General features: G+C 43.6%; 1 protein-coding gene across 1 annotated transcript; it reads right to left on the minus strand.

Annotated features, from left to right (window-relative positions):
* Window positions 1-1,440: 1,440 nt before the first annotated feature.
* LOC117478980 (E3 ubiquitin-protein ligase TRIM39-like) lies at window positions 1,441-18,031 on the minus strand. The gene is made up of 2 exons (XM_034125964.1): window positions 17,933-18,031; window positions 1,441-2,897 (listed from the first exon to the last, which is right to left on the minus strand). Exon 2 carries the CDS (start codon window positions 2,878-2,880, stop codon window positions 1,495-1,497), a length of 1,386 nt encoding a protein of 461 aa, XP_033981855.1. The 5' UTR covers window positions 2,881-2,897; window positions 17,933-18,031; the 3' UTR covers window positions 1,441-1,494.
* Between the last annotated feature and the right edge of the window lie 1,610 nt (window positions 18,032-19,641).

Consider the following 19,641-nt stretch of genomic DNA (forward strand, 5'->3'; position numbering starts at 1 on the left):
AAGAAGTAGAAAGTACAGGTATTTGTGTTCAAAATGTAAGAAGTCAAAGTAAAAAGTTGTCAGAAAAATAAGTAGTGGAGTAAAGTACTGATACCAGAAAAATTAAGTTAAGTACAGAAACAAAGTATTTGTACTCCACTACTTCCCACCTCACTGTCAGCCAGTGGAGGAGTGGAGGAGAGGAGTAGTGGGAGAACAGGAGGAGGTTGAAGAGCAGTCTGGCTGCAGCATTCTGAATTAGCTGTAGCATTCTGATGGTGTTTGACAACTCTCTGTATTTTAGACCAATCACGACCAAGTTTCAACAGACTCTACTATTCCTACTTTTTATTCTGAGACGCGTCATGTCAGTGAGGAAATAAACATGAATAAAATGAGGAAAAGAAGCAACTTGTTTTCAGTCTGAAGAAACCTCTGTTCTTGAGAAACTGATTTAATCAGAAATGTTAGTTTGTTTATTATTTGACAGCATTGTAACATCTGTTTGCTCTTTTCTCATTAAATGTGATTGTTGCTGCTTTAATAATCTGAGTGACATCATTATTAATGTTAATGAATAACTCTATTGTAACATACATGTTTTTATATATTCAAGTAGTGCACACATTACTTTATCTTCTCCATTATATATTTGACTTTACTATATATTATTATATTTTATTAAACGTCTTAGCTGAATACTCAACTCTGATTGGTCAAATTAGAAGTTTAAGAGGTTGTTAATACTCGATAACACACCGTTGCCAAGAAATCAGTATTTTAGATTGAGATTAAATCCTTTAGAGTTAATAAACGTGTGCATTTGATAATCCACGCTGAACAGCAATGGGTCGTCCTCTCTGTTTAGGCTTCTCCTGGGAAAACTGGGTTTAACATTTACTCTGTATTTAAATACTTAGAAATCTCTTTAAAACATTTATTTTATTCCCTGACGAAGAGGTCTGTCAGGGAGTTAATTTAAACCCAGTAACTCTGTATGTTTTATATGATTATACAAGTTTAAAATTGCATGTAATAAAACTAATAAAAAATGCATTTTATTTTGGATCTGATAAATGATTCGCTGCTCAAACTCGCAGTTGGATTAAACATATTATTTATTTATTTTCCCATCATGCACAAATAACAAATTAACAATTTATAACGACATAGAATCAATAAAACAGAGAAGGTTGAACTATAACCTGACATAAAGATCTGAATCTGGGTGAGATAATTTCAAATGTAAAGAATATATATATCTTATTTCCTCTAAAGGAAGCAGTTCAGCATATTTGATGAACATGATGTTACTTGGATAAAAGTGTCTGCTAAATGCACATGTTTCAATTTAATAAAGGTTGACAGTATGATCAAAAAGCAGATTATCAAACTCAATAACAACAAGAATAAAAACATGTTTAGAATAAAGACACAGCAGGAGGACAGGTTCAGAGGTCAGTGAATGATCCCTTTAAGAGATGCTCATCATAGATATAATGATCCTGTTGATCTCTACCTGCTCTGATCCACTGTCACACACACCTTCAGTGGTAATATCTTCACTTCCTCCAGAGTGTAAATGTATGGAAACATCTTCTCAGTGAAAGTGTGTGTGAAGGTGTGTATGTGTGTGTTAGTGTCAGGATCAGAGAACGACAACTTTCCTCTGTTCCAGTCCAGATTCACTCTGACCCTCTGGAGCTCCTTCTTCAGGCTGAGAGGAGTATGTGGAGCTGGTGGTGAACATGCTGAGTATTTACCTTTAAAGAAACATATTCTCCAGAATCCAGACCATATGTCTCCCTTCTTCTGGACAGACTCTGCTGACACACCCAGTACCCAGGATGTACTGTCTGTAACCTGGACATCCCAGCTGTGAGTCCCTGAGTTAAAGCCCTCAGAGCTCAGGACACAGATGTGTTTATCAAACCTCTCTGGATTATCAGGAAGTTCCTGTCTCTCTCCTCCTCCTCTCACTCTGGTCAGATCTTCAGACAGGATGAGTAATGGCTGAGCAGTGTTTGGGTCCAGGATGAGAGGAGAGTAGGACACCATGTCCTTCATCTTGCTCCAGATGTTGAAGCTGAGGTTGCCCAGGTGTTTGGCCTGGTCTATCAGAGCTCCTGAGGGCAGCTGTGGATCCTCCAGCAGGGGGCGCTGCAGCCTCTCCACTGCAGCCTTGTAGTTGTGCAGGAAGGAGACGTCTTCAGCTCTCAGCTCCTCCTCTGTGGCTCTGACTGTGTGTGAAAGAGCTGCTATCTCTCTGCTCACAGCCTCCATCTTCTCCTCCATCACCCTCCTCTTCTGCTCCTCTTCCTCCCTCAGTGCAGCCATCCTGGCCTCCTCTTCCTCTTCTAGAAACTGGTGAAGCTTCTTAAACTGCTCCTTAATCTGCGTATCTGTGTGTTGAGCCTGGACCTTCATGTGTCCTGCTGTTTGATCAAACTTCACTTTAACTTCTTCAAAGAGCTTCAGTTTCTTCTTTAAGGGCTGCAGAGACTTCTGGAGCTCCTCTTTGAGATCCTGAGCAGCTTCATCCATGGGTCTGATTCTGTGGTTGGTGTGTGTTTTTGAATCTCTGCAGATGTGACACACTGGCTGCTGATGGTCCAGACAGAAGAGTCTGAGTTTCTCAGAGTGCAGACTGCAGAGAGCCTCTGGAGATCTCTGATCTCTCTCCAGTAAGAGGGTCTCACACAGGTTCTTTAAAGCAAAGTTAAGAACGAATTCCTTTGAAGATTTTCTCTTACAAACTGGACACTCCTTTACTTCTTTCCCATCCCACCAGTTCTGCAGACAGGCTTTACAGACGCTGTGGCAGCAGGACAGAAGAACAGGATCTCTAAAGACTTCCTGACAGACCGGACAGCAGAGATCTTCCTCTAACCTGGAAGCCATGTTGTCTCTGAGTGAAGCTGAAAACACAGCAGACAGGAGTATACAGTCAGTCATGGCTCCCCTCCCCCTCCTCTAATGACTTCACTGAAATTCACTTTTGGCGCTTTTCCACTGCAGGACCTAGCACGGCTTAGCACGGTTTAGTTTGGCCGGGCCCGCTTTTTTTTGCTTTTCCACTAGGGGTAGTTCCGGCTCACGAGTACTTTTTAACTTTTTTTCTGGTCCTCGAAAATCGAGGTTCCTACCGAGCCAACAACCGAGCTGAATATGCTAAACTAGTGACGTAAACACTCCCGACTGCTGATTGGTCAGAGAGAATCGTCAAAATCGTTGCGCGAGACAGTCCCCAAGCGTCGCATAAGCACAATTTTTAAAACAGACAAGCTGCCGTTAAACAAATCCTTAAAGAAATGGCAGCAACAAAAAAAACACGCCGTGGTTGTTTGACGAGGTACAGACGTTACTCCATCTCGTTGCGGATGAAAAAATACAGCGGGAGCTCGACGTCGCAACGCGAAACGACGCCTGGACTCTGCAACGGCTGCAGGATGGTACGTTTTTGCTAACGCTCTGTTCTTTGCTTGAAAGCGTTGTGTCCCTATCTATTGTAAAGCTCATTTCTAACAAGCATGCCTATTTTATCCGTACATTTATGTTCAACAACCCATGCTTTTATGGAGCCCCGAAGAGCTACGGTTAGCACAGATAGCATTAGCAAGAGCTATTGTTTGCTAACACCATATGTACCATTGTTTACGTCCAGTTTTCTAGAGTTAAGTAAGAAATAGGCATGGCAAAACGACTGGAATTGTGACTTTTTTTAAACTTTAGATCATTGTCAGTAAGTAAAATAAGCAATACCAATGTGTGGAAATGCTCTGTTACAAGTAAAGTAACGTACCAAAAGTAAAAGTAGTAAGAATCACTATTAATGTTGCAGCTAGTAAAATTGTGTGTGACATCCTAATATATTCTTGTATATTCTTCATTGTTAAGTATTTTTGCACTTTAAACTGGTCTCATAATTATTCATACTTATATTCATTTGTAATTATCCATTCACTTCATGACTGTATATTTGTACATACTCCTACATATGTATACATATATTTATATTCATTATCAACAGGCTGGACATAATGTAATTCACTTTCACAATCATTGTAAACATCTAGGGCCAGAACCGTCTTTAGTTCATCCTTACCGTTGTTCTGTTTATACTTATATATTTTATTCTTATATCCTTACGTGACCTGTACCTGTCCTGTGTTTTTCATTCTCATTGCTGTTGCTGCTATGACACCTGAATTTCCCTACGGTGATTTAAAAAAAAAAAAAAGGTTTATCTTATTGTCTTCCAGGCAAGAGGAAACGAGGAGAGGAGCACCTCACAGTCCTGAGGGAGATGCACAGTGCAGATCTGGCCCAGCAGGAACGGTTGTATTTATGTTTATAGTTTGCTTTGTTATTTGCACTTGTTTGATGATTAAACTGTTTGTTTGTAACATGTATTTTTATCGTGATTTCCTCTGTGTTAAAGGTGGGGTAGGTAATTTTGGAGAAACCGGCTCGAGTGCGCTAGAATTTGAAAATACACAACCGGAAAAAATCTGCCACTTCCTTACAGAGCCCCTCCTCCAACACACACGAACGCGCACATGACCAATGAGGGCACGAGATAAGTTTGTGCACAGATGGAAGGCTGACAGGCAGGTAGGCCATCCAGTTACTCAAAGCTGGTAAAGGTGCAGCTAGTTTGAATGACTTTGTATGCTGCAGGGTAGCTTGTGAATTTACTCCAGGTGGAACTAAAGTCTGATTTAACACTTGATTATATTTCACATCATTCATCCACATCTGTAAAGTAACGGTGGTGGACTCAACAGAACTGAGTGGGCGAGCTGACCAATCAGAGCACACTGGGCTCATAGGGGGGGGGGGATCTCGAACAAGCCAAGTCAAATATCTGTCAAGTATATGGCATCAGTTTAAAACATTCAACAACAAATTATCCTGGACTTCATCACAATGGCAGATTTCATAATTATGTTATTCATACTAACACATAATCAGTCACGTAAAGACAACCATTCATTTAGAGAATTAGCTATCGTTATGCTATAGACATTATACGTGCAACAAATTATGTTTAGTTATTAACTATTATTTACTTTAATTATTGGCAGAAATACATGCGTGCACAAACAGGACCTATACACATGCACTAATGGAGAGGTGTCAGATGGGGGTAGTTGGGTTTGGTGCATATGAGGCAAACTGGCACCTCCAGCTACATTAGATTAGCTTAGATCAGGGGTGCCCAACCTTTTTTGAACCGAGAGCTACTTTTAAAGTTGCCAGTCTGCCGAGATCTACCTGTCCAAATAGAGAGGCGTAGCCATTACCGACAGCCTACTACCATGTAAATACACACTTCTACTTGTATAAAACTGACCTTTGTACGATGAATACTTCATAAAATACTGCAGATCCTTTATCTTACCTCTTTCTAATCTACACACATACAAGTATTTAACTGAAGTTACACAACAGTGTTGTTGATACAGAGTTGGAGTTTATTCACACGTCACAAACTACAGTGGGTAATGTTTTCAAGAAACATTGAACAGTGCTGCCACATATGGCACAGGAAAAAAAGAAAAGACTCTGAACCCTTTCTTTGCCATTATATAAAAATAGTGTTGATACAAAAGTATAAATTAGGCTTACTAATAAGACAACTCAGATCTGAAGCTACACAGGAATCTGCTGACAAAGTGCAATAAAAAAGACAAAATTAATAGAATCAAACCCTTTTTTTGTTGCATTTTAGTAGAGTATAAAAATAAATGCCTTTAAAATAGGATGCAAGCAACACTAGTTTCTTAACCTGAATTGATAATAGACTATAATCAATTTAAGTTTGCATTCTTATACCATTTTGTACAATAATTATAATGAATAAGTTCAAACAAACTAAAACTTACAGCTGATTAATAACGGTATCTAACTTGAGTTTTTATTATATCAAAAACCTGTTGAAATGCTATGTTATTTTTACTGTCCCCAAAAAGCGCGTTGGCAGCCTCCAGGAATGCTTCTTTCACAACTTCGCCGTCTTTGAAAGACTTCATGTGTTTCGCAAGAACGTGACTGACACGTTAAGATGCTATGGTAGCAGCCTTGCTCTTGTTGTTGGGCCTGGTGAAAATGGACTGCTGTGCATTTAGCTGTCCTTTCAGGTCCCTCACCTTTTGGGAGCGTAGGGCAGAATTAGGAGGGAATTCCGTCTCGTAGCGTTTGTGCACTGTTTTGAAATGCCGCTCCTAAATTACCCTTCTTCGGTAAAGCCACGCTCGCATTGCAGATGAGACAGATGGACTTTGAATTGGAATAGATACAAAAATAATCAACCCCCCACTCGGAGTGAAAATTATATATTTTGGGCTTTTTTGCTTCTGCCATAATTGTGTGTGTGCAGACTGTGGCCGTTTCTCAATCTCGAGGATACTGGTTTCCAAGCCAATATTTCAAGGATGCTACGTCATCAAGTGGCACAGCAGGACCGTTCCAATGTCCAGCATACTTGGAATTCCACCGAGGCCGCATCCTTGGTCTGGGGGAAATTTCGAGGCTGCACATGGGTAGACTTCGCGTCCTTAAAATCCCCACAATGCTTTGCGCACGGACCAATTTCCCCAAATCTGTGGCGGAAAATGTAAGGCGGGGCCTCTCATATGACATGGGGTTAAATTGGGCCGGGGCTGTCCGGGGCTCAGCCCCGGCACATAGGACGATGCTCTGACGTCATCACCCTCGCTCATTTGTCATTTGTTTAAGCCATACGTTAAACCATCTCTCGTTCTTAATATAGACTTTATTTAGGGTCGATATGTGTTGACTTTACTTTAAAATAGCAGATCTCTGTGACATGATATAGTTTTTCCGCTTAGTGAACGTGTGTCTCTGTTACGATATCCGATAGGACCCAAACGCAGGACACGGCAGAGTGTTGGAAAAAGGTTTATTGTGAGGTGGAGGAGCGTGGAGAGTAATCCTGTAGGAATGAAGACTGGTGAGTGTGGAGAGTAATCCGGTTGGAATGATGACTGGTGGCGGCAGGTGATGGTAACAAGGCGGCTGGATAGTGATCCTGGAGCATAAGAGAAACAGATGAGAAAAGTATTCCGTGTACAGAGAAATAGTTTTAAATCGGCTAAGAAGGCTGAGAGTTACCACTGGGGTTTAAACAACGATCTGGCGCTGACATGTTGTGGAGCCTCCGCTGATATACCATTAGTAAATGGCTGAATGGGAATCAGGTGTGTAAAGCTGATTGCACCAGGTGGAGATTTGCAGCAGGTGGAGATTGAGCCGGGAGCCAGGAGTGACAGCCACCACGCCCACACAGACAGGGAAAGGGAACACACACTCACAAGGGAGGTGGCTGAAGAGTAGAGCCACCACAGTACCCCCCTCTTAAGGGACGCCTCCAGGCGGTCTACCAGGTCTACCAGGGTTATCCCGGTGGAAGTCCCGAACCAGGGACGCGCCCACGATGTTTCGCCGGGGAACCCAAGACCTCTCCTCTGGACCATAGCCCTCCCAATCCACAAAATATTGGAATCCCCTTCCACGGCGACGAACGTCCAACAATCGCCTGACGGTGTAGGTTGGGTGATCATTGATGATGCGGGGGGGTGGGGGAACACTCACTGGAGGAGACAAGGGGCTGCTGGCAACAGGTTTTAACAGAGAAACATGAAATGTCGGATGAACCTTCATGTGTGGGGGAAGCTTGAGTTTTACTGCAGATGGGTTGATAACTGAGTCGATGATGAAGGGGCCGACATAACGTGGCGTGAGTTTCTTCGACTCTGTCTTGAGTGGGAGATCTTTGGAGGAAAGCCAAACACTCTGACCTGGTAAGTAGTTGGGAGCCGGGGTCCTGTGGCGGTCTGCGATGAGGCAGTTGCGGGCAGCGGAGCGGAACAGGGCGGCTCGGGTATCCCTCCACACCTTATGACAGCGACGAAGGTGGGTCTGAACGGAAGGAACAGCAACCTCCTCTTCCTGGGATGGAAACAGGGGTGGTTGGAAACCCATGGCACAATGAAAGGGTGAAATACCTGTGGCTGCATTTGGCAGGGAGTTGTGGGCATATTCGATCCATGGCAGATGTGGGCACCATGACGAAGGGTTCCTGAAAGCCACACAGCGAAGAGCCGCCCCCAGATCCTGGTTGGCCCGTTCCGTTTGCCCGTTCGTCTGAGGATGATATCCAGATGACAGGCTCACTGATGCTCCCAGAGCCTGACAGAAGGCTTTCCAAACGTGGGAAATGAACTGGGGACCCCGGTCAGAGACGATGTCGGTGGGAATCCCATGGAGTCGAACAACATGATTGACCAGAAGATCTGCAGTCTCTCGGGCTGTGGGAAGCTTGGGAAGAGCAACAAAGTGTACCATCTTGGAAAATCTGTCCACAATAGTTAGGATGATGGTATTTCCTTGTGACAGTGGAAGTCCAGTGACAAAATCCAAGGCCACATGCGACCAAGGACGCCTAGGTACCGGCAGCGGCCGAAGCAGGCCAGAGGGAGATTGGTGGGAGGACTTGGCGCGGGCACATACTGTACAGGCAGCAACAAAGGCCCTGGTGTCTTGAGCCATGGAAGGCCACCAGAACCGTTGTTTTAGAATAAACAGTGTGCGATGGACACCAGGATGACAGGAGAGACGGGAGGTGTGTGCCCACTGCAGGACCTTGGAGCGAACAGGGGTAGGCACAAAAAGACTATTAGCTGGGCAGTTACCTGGGTTAGGTTGCGCCCGCTGAGCCTCCTTAACCAATGACTCAATCTCCCAGGTAACAGCCGCCACCACGCAGGAGGCAGGCAGGATAGTGTCTGGATTGGCAGCTGGTCCTTCGGAAGCGAACTGGCGAGAGAGAGCGTCCGGCTTGAGGTTCCGTGACCCTGGACGGTAGGTAAGGGTGAATGAGAAGCGGCCGAAATACAGGGCCCATCGAGCCTGACGAGAGTTAAGGCGCTTGGCAGATTGGATGTACGCCAAGTTTTTGTGGTCTGTCCATACAATAAAAGGGAGCTCGGCTCCCTCCAGCCAGTGCCTCCACTCCTCTAGGGCAAGTTTGACAGCCAGCAGCTCTCTGTTACCCACGTCATAGTTCTTCTCAGCTGGAGTGAGGCGGCGAGAGAAAAATGCACATGGATGTAATTTTTGGTCTCGTTCCGAGCGCTGGGAAAGAACTGCCCCTACCCCGGTGTTGGAGGCATCGACCTCCACCACAAACTGGCGAGAGGAATCAGGGTGGATGAGCACAGGGGCAGTGGTGAAAAGTCTCTTTAGCTCCGAGAAGGCTGCATCGCACTCTGGAGTCCAGAAAAAAAACCAGTTGTAGGGGAAGTGAGTCTGGTTAAAGGGCCCGCCACTCTGCTGTAGTCTCTGATGAAGCGCCGATAAAAATTGGCGAAACCAAGAAACTGTTGAAGCAGTTTAACTGAGGTTGGTTTGGGCCACCCCGCCACCGCTTGGATCTTCTCAGGGTCGGTCCTAATCTTTCCTTCCTCAACGATGTAGCCCAGGAATGAGACTGTGTTGACATGGAATTCGCATTTCTCCGCCTTCACAAAGAGTCTGTTTTCAAGGAGTCTCTGCAGCACCTGCCTGACATGGATAATGTGCTCCTCCTTGTTACGGGAGAAAATGAGAATGTCATCCAAGTAGACAAAGACTGACCGGTTGAGGAGGTCACGGAGTACATCGTTCACCATTGACTGAAAAACTGCTGGGGCATTCGTCAGTCCAAAAGGCATCACCAGATACTCAAAGTGACCGAGTGGTGTGTTAAAGGCAGTCTTCCACTCGTCCCCTTCACGGATTCTGACGAGGTGGTAGGCATTGCGGAGGTCCAGTTTGGAAAAGATGGTGGCTTCCTGGAGGGGTTCAAAGGCGGAGTTAATGAGGGGTAATGGATATTTGTTTTTTATAGTGATGGCATTGAGACCCCTGTAATCAATGCAGGGCCGCAGTGAGCGGTCCTTCTTGGACACGAAGAAGAACCCAGCACCGACCGGGGAGGAGGATGGGCGGATGACACCAGCAGCCAGGGAGTCATGGATGTAACTCTCCATGGATTTTCTCTCAGGGCGAGACAGGTTGAACAGACGTGAGGAAGGCAGAGGGGCCCCGGGAAGGAGGTCAATGGGACAGTCGTAGGGTCGATGAGGAGGAAGAGAAAGAGCTCGCTGTTTACTGAACACCTCTCCTAGGCTATGATATTCCATGGGGACAGATAACAGGTCAGGCGGCTCGATCTTGGGTGGTGGAGCGGCGGCCTCTGCTGGCGGTAGGGCAGACTGCAGGCATGAGGATAAACAAAAACAACTCCAACTAATGATTTTGCCAGTTATCCAATCAATCTGGGGGTTGTGTGTTCTTAACCAGGGATGACCCAACACTATGGGAGCATGAGGTGAGGAAATAAGGTGAAACTGAATAAACTCACGATGGTTTCCAGACAGAATGAGGTTTACTGGCTTGGTGCGGTGAGTGACTTGGGCCAGGAATTGTCCATTAAGAGCATTGGCATTAAGAGGTGAATCCAACACTTCGCAGGGAATTCCTGCCTGAGCTGCGATGTCAATGTCCAAAAAATTCTCGTCTGCCCCCGAGTCCACTAAGGCGAGCAGGGGTAGTGACTGTTGGTTGCAGCAAAGAACGGCTTCTAGCTGCGTTCTGGGTCGGGGGTTGAGAGAGGAGGAAGGGCTCGCCAGAATCCCCACAGCTACTGACGAGCCTGACCTTTTGGCAGATTAGGACAGGAGGAAACTAGATGACTGGTTTGGCTGCAATAAACACATTCCCCAGCCTGGATCCTTCTAGCCCGCTCAGATGGTGAGAGGTGGGCCCTTCCCACTTGCATGGGCTCATCTTCGGGGGGTGAAACCGAGAAAGGAGTCGGAAAGGATCTGGAGATTGGGGCAGTGGCAGTGCCAATTCGGGGATCAAGTGAGGAGTAGCTGGGATTGGGGTGACGGCTATTCCTATCCCTGCGTCTCTCTCTGAGGCGATTATCAATCTTGATAGCTGTGGCAATTAAATTATCCAAGCTAACTGGATCATCCCTAGCAGCTAGCTCGTCTTTAATTGCTTCGTTCAGCCCTTGAAGAAAAACATCTTGCAATGACTCGTTATTCCAGCCTGAGTCAGCAGCAACTGTTCTAAACTCAACTGAAAATTCGGCTACACTACGGGAGCCCTGCCGGAGAGAAAGAAGGCGCCTAGAAGCGTCCCTCCCCCGTACCGGGTGATCAAAAACTTTTTTCATTTCGGAAATGAAAGTATCAAATGATGAGCAAATGTGTGGCTGGCTCTCCCTAACGGCTGTAGCCCAATCTAGAGCACTCCCCCTCAACAGACTCATTACATATGCTACCCTCGCCCCATCTGTGTGATAAGTACTAGGCTGCTGCTCAAAGACTAACGAACACTGGAACAAAAAGGCTCTACAAATACCCAAATCTCCAGCGTATCGCTCCGGTGTAGGAATAACAGCCTCTCGTAGCTGATGGAGAGGTGCGGCAGGAGCGGGGGGAGGAGCTGTCGGCTGTGCAGCGGGCTGCGGGGGAGAAAACTGGGAGGTGAGCAGTTCCACTTGTGTGCCGATCCTTTGCACGTTAGTGGAGAGGTTCCGGAGAGTCTCCACAACCTCACGGAGAACCACGTCGTGATGCCCCACGAGAGCACCTTGATTGGCCAGGGCTTGGCTGAGTTCGTCCGCAGTCTTGGACTGGTGGCCTGTGTCCGCTGAGTCCATACTGGCCAGATCGTTCTGTTACGATATCCGATAGGACCCAAACGCAGGACACGGCAGAGTGTTGGAAAAAGGTTTATTGTGAGGTGGAGGAGCGTGGAGAGTAATCCTGTAGGAATGAAGACTGGTGAGTGTGGAGAGTAATCCGGTTGGAATGATGACTGGTGGCGGCAGGTGATGGTAACAAGGCGGCTGGATAGTGATCCTGGAGCATAAGAGAAACAGATGAGAAAAGTATTCCGTGTACAGAGAAATAGTTTTAAATCGGCTAAGAAGGCTGAGAGTTACCACTGGGGTTTAAACAACGATCTGGCGCTGACATGTTGTGGAGCCTCCGCTGATATACCATTAGTAAATGGCTGAATGGGAATCAGGTGTGTAAAGCTGATTGCACCAGGTGGAGATTTGCAGCAGGTGGAGATTGAGCCGGGAGCCAGGAGTGACAGCCACCACGCCCACACAGACAGGGAAAGGGAACACACACTCACAAGGGAGGTGGCTGAAGAGTAGAGCCACCACAGTCTCTGCTCCGATCAGGAGCTGCAGCACCGCGGCTCCTTCGTGCAGAGTCTGCAGGTGTGTGTGTGTGTGTGTGTGTGTGTGTGTGTGTGTGTGTGTGTGTGTGTGTGTGTGTGTGTGTGTGTGTGTGTGTGTGTGTGTGTGTGTGTGTGTGTGTGTGTGTGTGTGTGTGTGTGTGTGTGTGTGTGTGTGTGTGTGTGTGTGTGTGTGTGTGTGTGAAGAAATGTTTGAAAATGTAAAGTAATATGCTTCAATCTGGTGCACTTTAAGCACACATTACTAGAGACTAGATCTAGGGGGTACAACTCTAAACACCCGTATGAAAAAGATCGGTTTACATTTTAGTAATCAAATATGTGAACATAACCAATAACCTACCATAGCCAATAACTATAAATAAATGTAACTTTTATTTTTGTTCATTCATATCTTATTTTACCTAGTTAAAATGTATTTATGCATATTTTTATATCTCTCAAGTTTTAAACGATATTTCTGGTTTACTGTCCTATAGTATACATTGAAATGATTTCAAACCTGTTTATCCAAATAATTATAAAGGAGTGCCTTGGAAATATTTGTTCACATAAATTGCATTTATCTCTCTCGCTCGCTCCCACGCCCACTTTGGCTGTGAGCTGCGGACGCCTGATAAGCCAACACCCCCCACTTCATCACTTACAGCGCCCATCGTACAGGGCAAATGAAAAGTGTAACCGGGGTAAAAAGGGTGTTATCTTTACTTAATTATGAATGTTGTTACATCAAGGCTGAAAATTAGGATGAGCGCAAACAGTCAAAAAGGGTTTTTTCCCTCCCGGAGCTGCCAGTGCAGCCCCCCCCCCAAGAACTTGCTTAATTTGTTATCACAATTACTAATGTCATGTTTTTTTTTATTCTTGAAGAGAATGTCTTTTTTTCTGGCATTCTTCCAGCATTAACAAAAATAAGAATAACATTGAGAAAAATCTTTGAAGTAAATGGCTGTTGTTAAACGCTTCCCACATTTACTTCAATCGTTCAGTAGAAAAGATAAAAGTATCCCAGCAATACACAATAGAATATATAAAGAATAAATGAAAAATCTCTTCAAAAGACAAATACACTCCAAAAACTGAAACTTATTGGCATAGGTAATATACATCAAAAAGGCTTCAAATGTATTCAGTATTGTATGAACATGTTTTAATTGGGGTGTGGACGTCACATCCTGTAGGGGGGTCCGGGGGTATGCCCCCCCGGGAAGAAATGTTTGAAAATGTAAAGTAAAATGCTTCAATCTGGTGCACTTTAAGCACACATTACTAGAGACTAGATCTAGGGGGTACAACTCTAAACACCCATATTAAAAAGATCGGTTTACATTTTAATAACCAAATATGTGAACATAACCTATAACCTACCATAGCCAATAACAAATAAATATAACTTATTTTATTTTTGTTGTTCATTCATATCTTATTTTACCTAGTTAAAATGTATTTATGCATATTTTTATATCTCTCAAGTTTTAAACGATATTTCTGGTTTACTGTCCTATAGTATACATTGAAATGATTTCAAACCTGTTTATCCAAATAATTATAAAGGAGTGCCTTGGAAATATTTGTTCACATAAATTGCATTTATCTCTCTCGCTCGCTCCCACGCCCACTTTGGCTGTGAGCTGCGGGCGCCTGATAAGCCAACACCCCCCACTTCATCACTTACAGCGCCCATCGTACAGGGCAAATGAAAAGTGTAACCGGGGTGAAAAGGGTGTTACCTTTACTTAATTATGAATGTTGTTACATCAAGGCTGAAAATTAGGATGAGCGCAAACAGTCAAAAAGGTTTTTTTCCCCCCCAGATCTGGCGCCCTAGGCGACCGCCTATGTCGCCTATGCCAAAAACCGGCCCTGTACACCATGCTAAATGTATGTCTGCATAAAGCTGAGTTATGAGCAGTCATAATAACACAGAATTTGGTGATGATTAAATAGTTTACAGTGAGATTTACTTTTGGCCATACTCACGCAGCCCTACAAATGAATTGAGATTTCCACACAAATGTTCTTTAGCAAGTGTGCAGAGTAGTGTTGATTTAAAAAAGCAATTTGAAGGTTGGATATTTGTAAACCTTTTTTTGTGTATATATATTAATAATTTAAGATGTAAATGAATTCCAGTTTATTTGTAGTACTTTCTATTTTTATTGTGACATTTGGTGGCATCAATGTGTGCATTTGATACAGATAATGGAGCAGTTGCTTTAGGGCCACAGTGTATATCCCTTAAGGTCAAATAATGAGATCCTCGACCTCCGCCCCCCTCTCGCACCTCCATACAGAGCCCCCCCACATATCAAATCCCAATTTAACCCCTGCATATGACGCACACCTGCACACTTGCTAGCCTGTTCCACTCTTCGTTTTCCGAATGCCAGGAAGGATTCTTGCCTAGCTTCTGAAGGAAGTGACTCGGAAGACATGTGCTACCAAGCAAGCTTGCTCTGTACACTCCCCCTTTAGTTTACCATCGCAGTCTTCTTAGCAGCGTAATGCCTCTGTGTGTCAGTGACAGCCAGGTATATGTAACCTGAGCTGTGTTCATGAACAGCGAACATTTCCACTCGGAGTTTTCCTTCTTCAGCTTATGCCGCGTTTCCACTACACAGCCTCGCTCGGCCCCGCTCGGCCTCCTTTGGCCGCGCCCGGCCTCGTTAGGACCAGCTCACTTTGTGGCGCGTTTCCATTACAGTTTAGGAACCGGGTCAGTATCTATAGTAACAGTGTAGGCGGAGCGACGCTGCTTAAAACTGCCGTGACGTCATCTTCAATGCGACACAACAATGGAGATGTGAAAGCGATCGTTTGCTTGTTTTTTGCTGTGTGGTTTATTATCACAAGAAATAGACAAGAGTTGTTTCGAAAGAGGCGACGTATAGCAAGACGAGGTATAGAAGAAGCTGACGCGAGAGTTCGGGCAGTCCTCCTACGCCGCAGAGACTACAGGTGGACTCGAATCACTACTAACTACAATGCTACTTGGTAAGCTAACGTTCGCTAACTAGCAATGTGTTTAGGCTCACTCTCCCTATACGACCAAAGTATTTCAAGTATTTAATTAATTGTAGCTACCACTTTTACGTATTAAAATATGTATGCTTTTGTTTGTGTATTTCAGAAGTTACCGACCGAGCTACCGAGTGGTGGAATGTGATTGTTCCATCTTTCACACACTCAGTGGGTGGAGAACTTCAGGATGCCTGAGGAAAACCTACGTGTAATACCTAAATATTCATTGTATTGTATTGAACATAAATACATCTTTTCTTTTTCACATACATGTGTTTGTCAAATTATTTAAACCAAAAAAATGTTATCAGAATAGACTATTTAGTAAATATTTGAATTTCAAGCACCAGTACTGCCCCCATAATAATAATCTAATAAATTAAGCAAATATCAAAGCAAACTATAAACATAAATACAAAAGTGTAAAACACAACAGAACTATATTCATAAATGCAAGTGTAAAAAATTGTTAACATGGATGGAGGCTAAAGTATCCACAGCATAAAATAATATGATTATGATGGTTTGTCTGAAAGACACAGCCTCAAGGTTCAAGGTTTTTTATTTTGTCATACGAACATAGCTAGTGTAGTTATGACAATGAACATCTTAGGTCACAGGCTCCTCCAACAGTGCAACACAATAACCCAGATCAACAGAAATATAGTGCAAGTAAATATTAAGCGCTGTGCACCGCTCTCTTTGTATAGGTGTTTTCTTTTGTTCTCTTCTCTTTGAAATATATAAGCAATGTGTTTGAGTCTAGCACAACGAGGGTATTACAATTGAGTAATTTTTCTACATGTATTTATCATGTATTCTTAATACCATTATGTAATGTTATGTTTTAGAGGAGGACCTCAAGCTAGCAAACTCAATTTCAAACAGTATGCAGAGTTGTCCTGCTAAAGAGTTAAAATGTATTATTTAACCAAGTATTTATTCTCTTATTTGCTTTAATTGCAACAGATGATAAAGGTTTCACTGTGATAAGTATTCTCTTAAATCCATAAACCCCTGTACAGTGCTTTGTGGACGATGGTGTTTATGATATTTCTGACTGCAGAGGGACGCCTAGATGATGCCATCTTTCTGTGCGATCGCTGGTGGGTGCAATTATTTATCAACAAGCAATAAGATAAGACATGGCATTGATTCTGCTGGGCCAGTTGCCGTTCCTGCAGGGCCAGATCCTCTCCTCCTCGGTTTGTGCTGTTGATGCAGAGGACGTTGTTCGGAACTGTTCCTCCTCGCTAGTCCCAATGTAATCATCTAGAACAGAAACATGACTTGTAAATTCCACAAACTACTGCAGCACAATACTATAAATAGCAACAACAACTATAGAAAAGACAAACTGAACGTAAACAATGGCACATATGGTGTTAGCAAACAATAGCTCTCGCTAATGCTATCTGCCTAGCTAGCCTTCGGGGCTCCATCGGGGTTGTCGAACATAAATGTAAGGATAAAATAGACTTATTTGTTAGAAGTGAGCTTTAAAACAGATAGGGACACAAAGCAGGGACACAAAGCTTTCAAGCAAATAACACAGCGTTAGCAAAAACGTACCATGCAGACTCCAGTAACGCCGTTGGAGAGTCCAGTGTCTGTGTAGAGACCTCCTGAAAGACTTTGATATTGCGAGTTGTCCCGTCGAGCACCCGCTGGACCTTATCATCTGCAATATAATGGACGTCGTCACTTCCTCGACCGACCATGGTGTGCTTTTCTTTGCCATTGTTGTAGCTCCTCCGTTAACAAAAATGCTGTTTGTAAAAATGGATTATCTCGCGCGCAGATTGTGACGATTCTCTCCGACCAATCAGTAGCCGAGAGCGTTGACGTCACAAACACAGCCCGGTTGTCTTTGGCCCTGGCCCCACGATTTTATGAGGCCAGAAAAACTGAGAATTAGGACCAGCCGGCCGGTACTAGGCCAAGTGGAAACGCAACCACAAACGGGCCGCTGACGTCACAGCCCTCTTAAACCGGGCTGCGCGCTGTAGTGGAAACGCAAAAGCCTTGTTAATATAGTCAGATCTACGGAAATGAAGAACTAAAACCTTTTTTTGAGCAGAACCAGTAGGCTACATTAAGAATGCAAGGGAAAAGTCTGTACACGATAAAAAGCAATAAAGAATTGTTCTAATTCATAATAAATATCACAGCAGGACGTTGGGTGCCTTTATTTTTGAAGGGTATTTTGTTGCTCTCATGAAAAGCAGACTTCTGGTCACGTGTCTGTCTGTGTGTAAGGTGCACGAACTACTTATACCAGCAGGTGGCAGCAGAGTTAAAGAAAGTGTTCAACTAAAGGCCATTTTTAAAAATATAAATACAGAGGTTGAAGAAATCCTGCATTCCTATTGTACTCAAGTAAAACTAGTACGAAAAATATACTTAAAATACCCCAAATAAAGTACTCATATACTATAGTATGCATTCCACCTGGGGGACACAAAGGGTTAAAGGGAAAAAGTATAGGAAACAGTGGTTAAAGATTATAATGATGGTTTTCAAAACGCCTCACACACACAAGTCCTTGCCATGCCAACATACAGTCTGGAGGAGCCCGGCTTCCTGGTGGGGTATTGCGGCGTCTTCAGTGTGCACACTCTTTATTGTGTCCGTTACTCACCGTTTGAAGCAGTTGTTCCTTTAATCTCTTGTTCCTTTGCCGTTTGTTTGCTGCATGTAGTTGTTAAAAATAGTCCCTGTGAGCAGACTAGAGCCGTTAGTTAAAATCATAGACTGTATATAAAATGCACATAGTCAACACATTAGTGTGTCCACTGTCTTGCCCAATCATGAGTTATTTCAAATGTATCATTTTTCAACTGTCCAACTGTCCATCAAATATCCAAACTAGTGATGGGAATTCCGGCTCTTCTTGGTGAGCCGGATCATTTGGCTCGGCTCACCAAGAAGAGCCGGCTCTTTCGGCTCCCAAACGGCTCTTCAGTTTACCACATATTATACCTTTTATAATTCAATCAAATGTAGCCCTGTTTTGACTAGTGATTTATATGTGTACACATATCACTTAAATTATTCAATACATCCTTTGTACTGAAGTATTCAAAAGTAAAAATTACATGTTTAATATCAATTATTTGCTGTGGCCAATTGTTTTCATTGCATTTACAGTATCTCTCTGATACCACACCCAATGAATGCACAGACTTGCTTGTAGAACCACGATACACAAAGCAAATAGCAACACCTATAAAAACGTAAGCATCGACATTTTAAAATTATATTTAAAGAAAAGGCCCTGACAAAACAGCAGGGCTCTATTTCAGTATTAACTATAGAAAAAAAGACAGCAACAGCTGACATCAAATCTTTGCTGAGCCCAAGGATAATCATAAATAAATAACATAGTGAAAAAAAAAATATTGCAATGCTCAGTACAGCAGCATCCAACCGTCTCTAATCATAAAAAAAACATAATACAAATAAATGTATTGCAATGCTCAAAACAGCAGCATCCAACAGTCTCTAATCCTTGGATATTACATGCCACTGCATGCATGCACGCACGGAGCAGCTGTAGCGCGGAGATCATCATATCATTCTGTCTTGTATTACTTTAAAAATAACAAAAACAAAAAAACGGCTCGTTCGCGGGCGCGAGCCGGCTCCCGTCGTTCACTTAAAAGAGCCGGCTCCTTGAGCCGGCTCGTTCGCGACCGACACATCACTAATCCAAACTACCCTTTTCACCTCTGGCTGCTGTGGAGGATGGATGTGTCAGCGGAGGAGAGTCTAACACTAGGTAAGTTATTACAGAAACAAAACGTTTTTAACAAAGTGAGCAGATATATTGTCATAATGTGAGCAAGCTAGGGGTCTAAATAAATATTTTTTAACTTAAATAAATATGTTTTGCTAATGTTGAACAGCTACATATTGTTTGAGTTCAGCTGCCTGGATGACAATTATTTTCCTTTAGGCCCATCTTCTTTTTTTATTATATTTATTTTAACTTAATTTAGCTTACACTCTTTTCTGTGACCATCATTCTTCAATCGGCATTATATAGATAGCATTAGCAGCTATATGTTTAATGCTATCTTAGCTACTTTGGCTAGGTTTCATTGTTCGGCCAGATGTGGCGGGAAAGTGAGAGTGAGAAGACCGACAGAGGCTGCGTTAATATACAGTCTCTTACAGTGCAAATAAGTAACTCGGCACTAAAGTTATTTATTAGTAGTACTAGTAGCCACTACTCTATACTTGCAAATATTATATTGTGTAGAAGGGAGATTTCATATATGCCTCTTGTCGCTACGGCAGTTGAGACGCAGCGTCACGCACGGCACGTCAGCCAGGCCTTCCCTTCCG

This window comes from Trematomus bernacchii, unplaced genomic scaffold, assembly GCF_902827165.1.
Source record: "Trematomus bernacchii unplaced genomic scaffold, fTreBer1.1, whole genome shotgun sequence".
Lineage (NCBI taxonomy): Eukaryota > Metazoa > Chordata > Actinopteri > Perciformes > Nototheniidae > Trematomus > Trematomus bernacchii.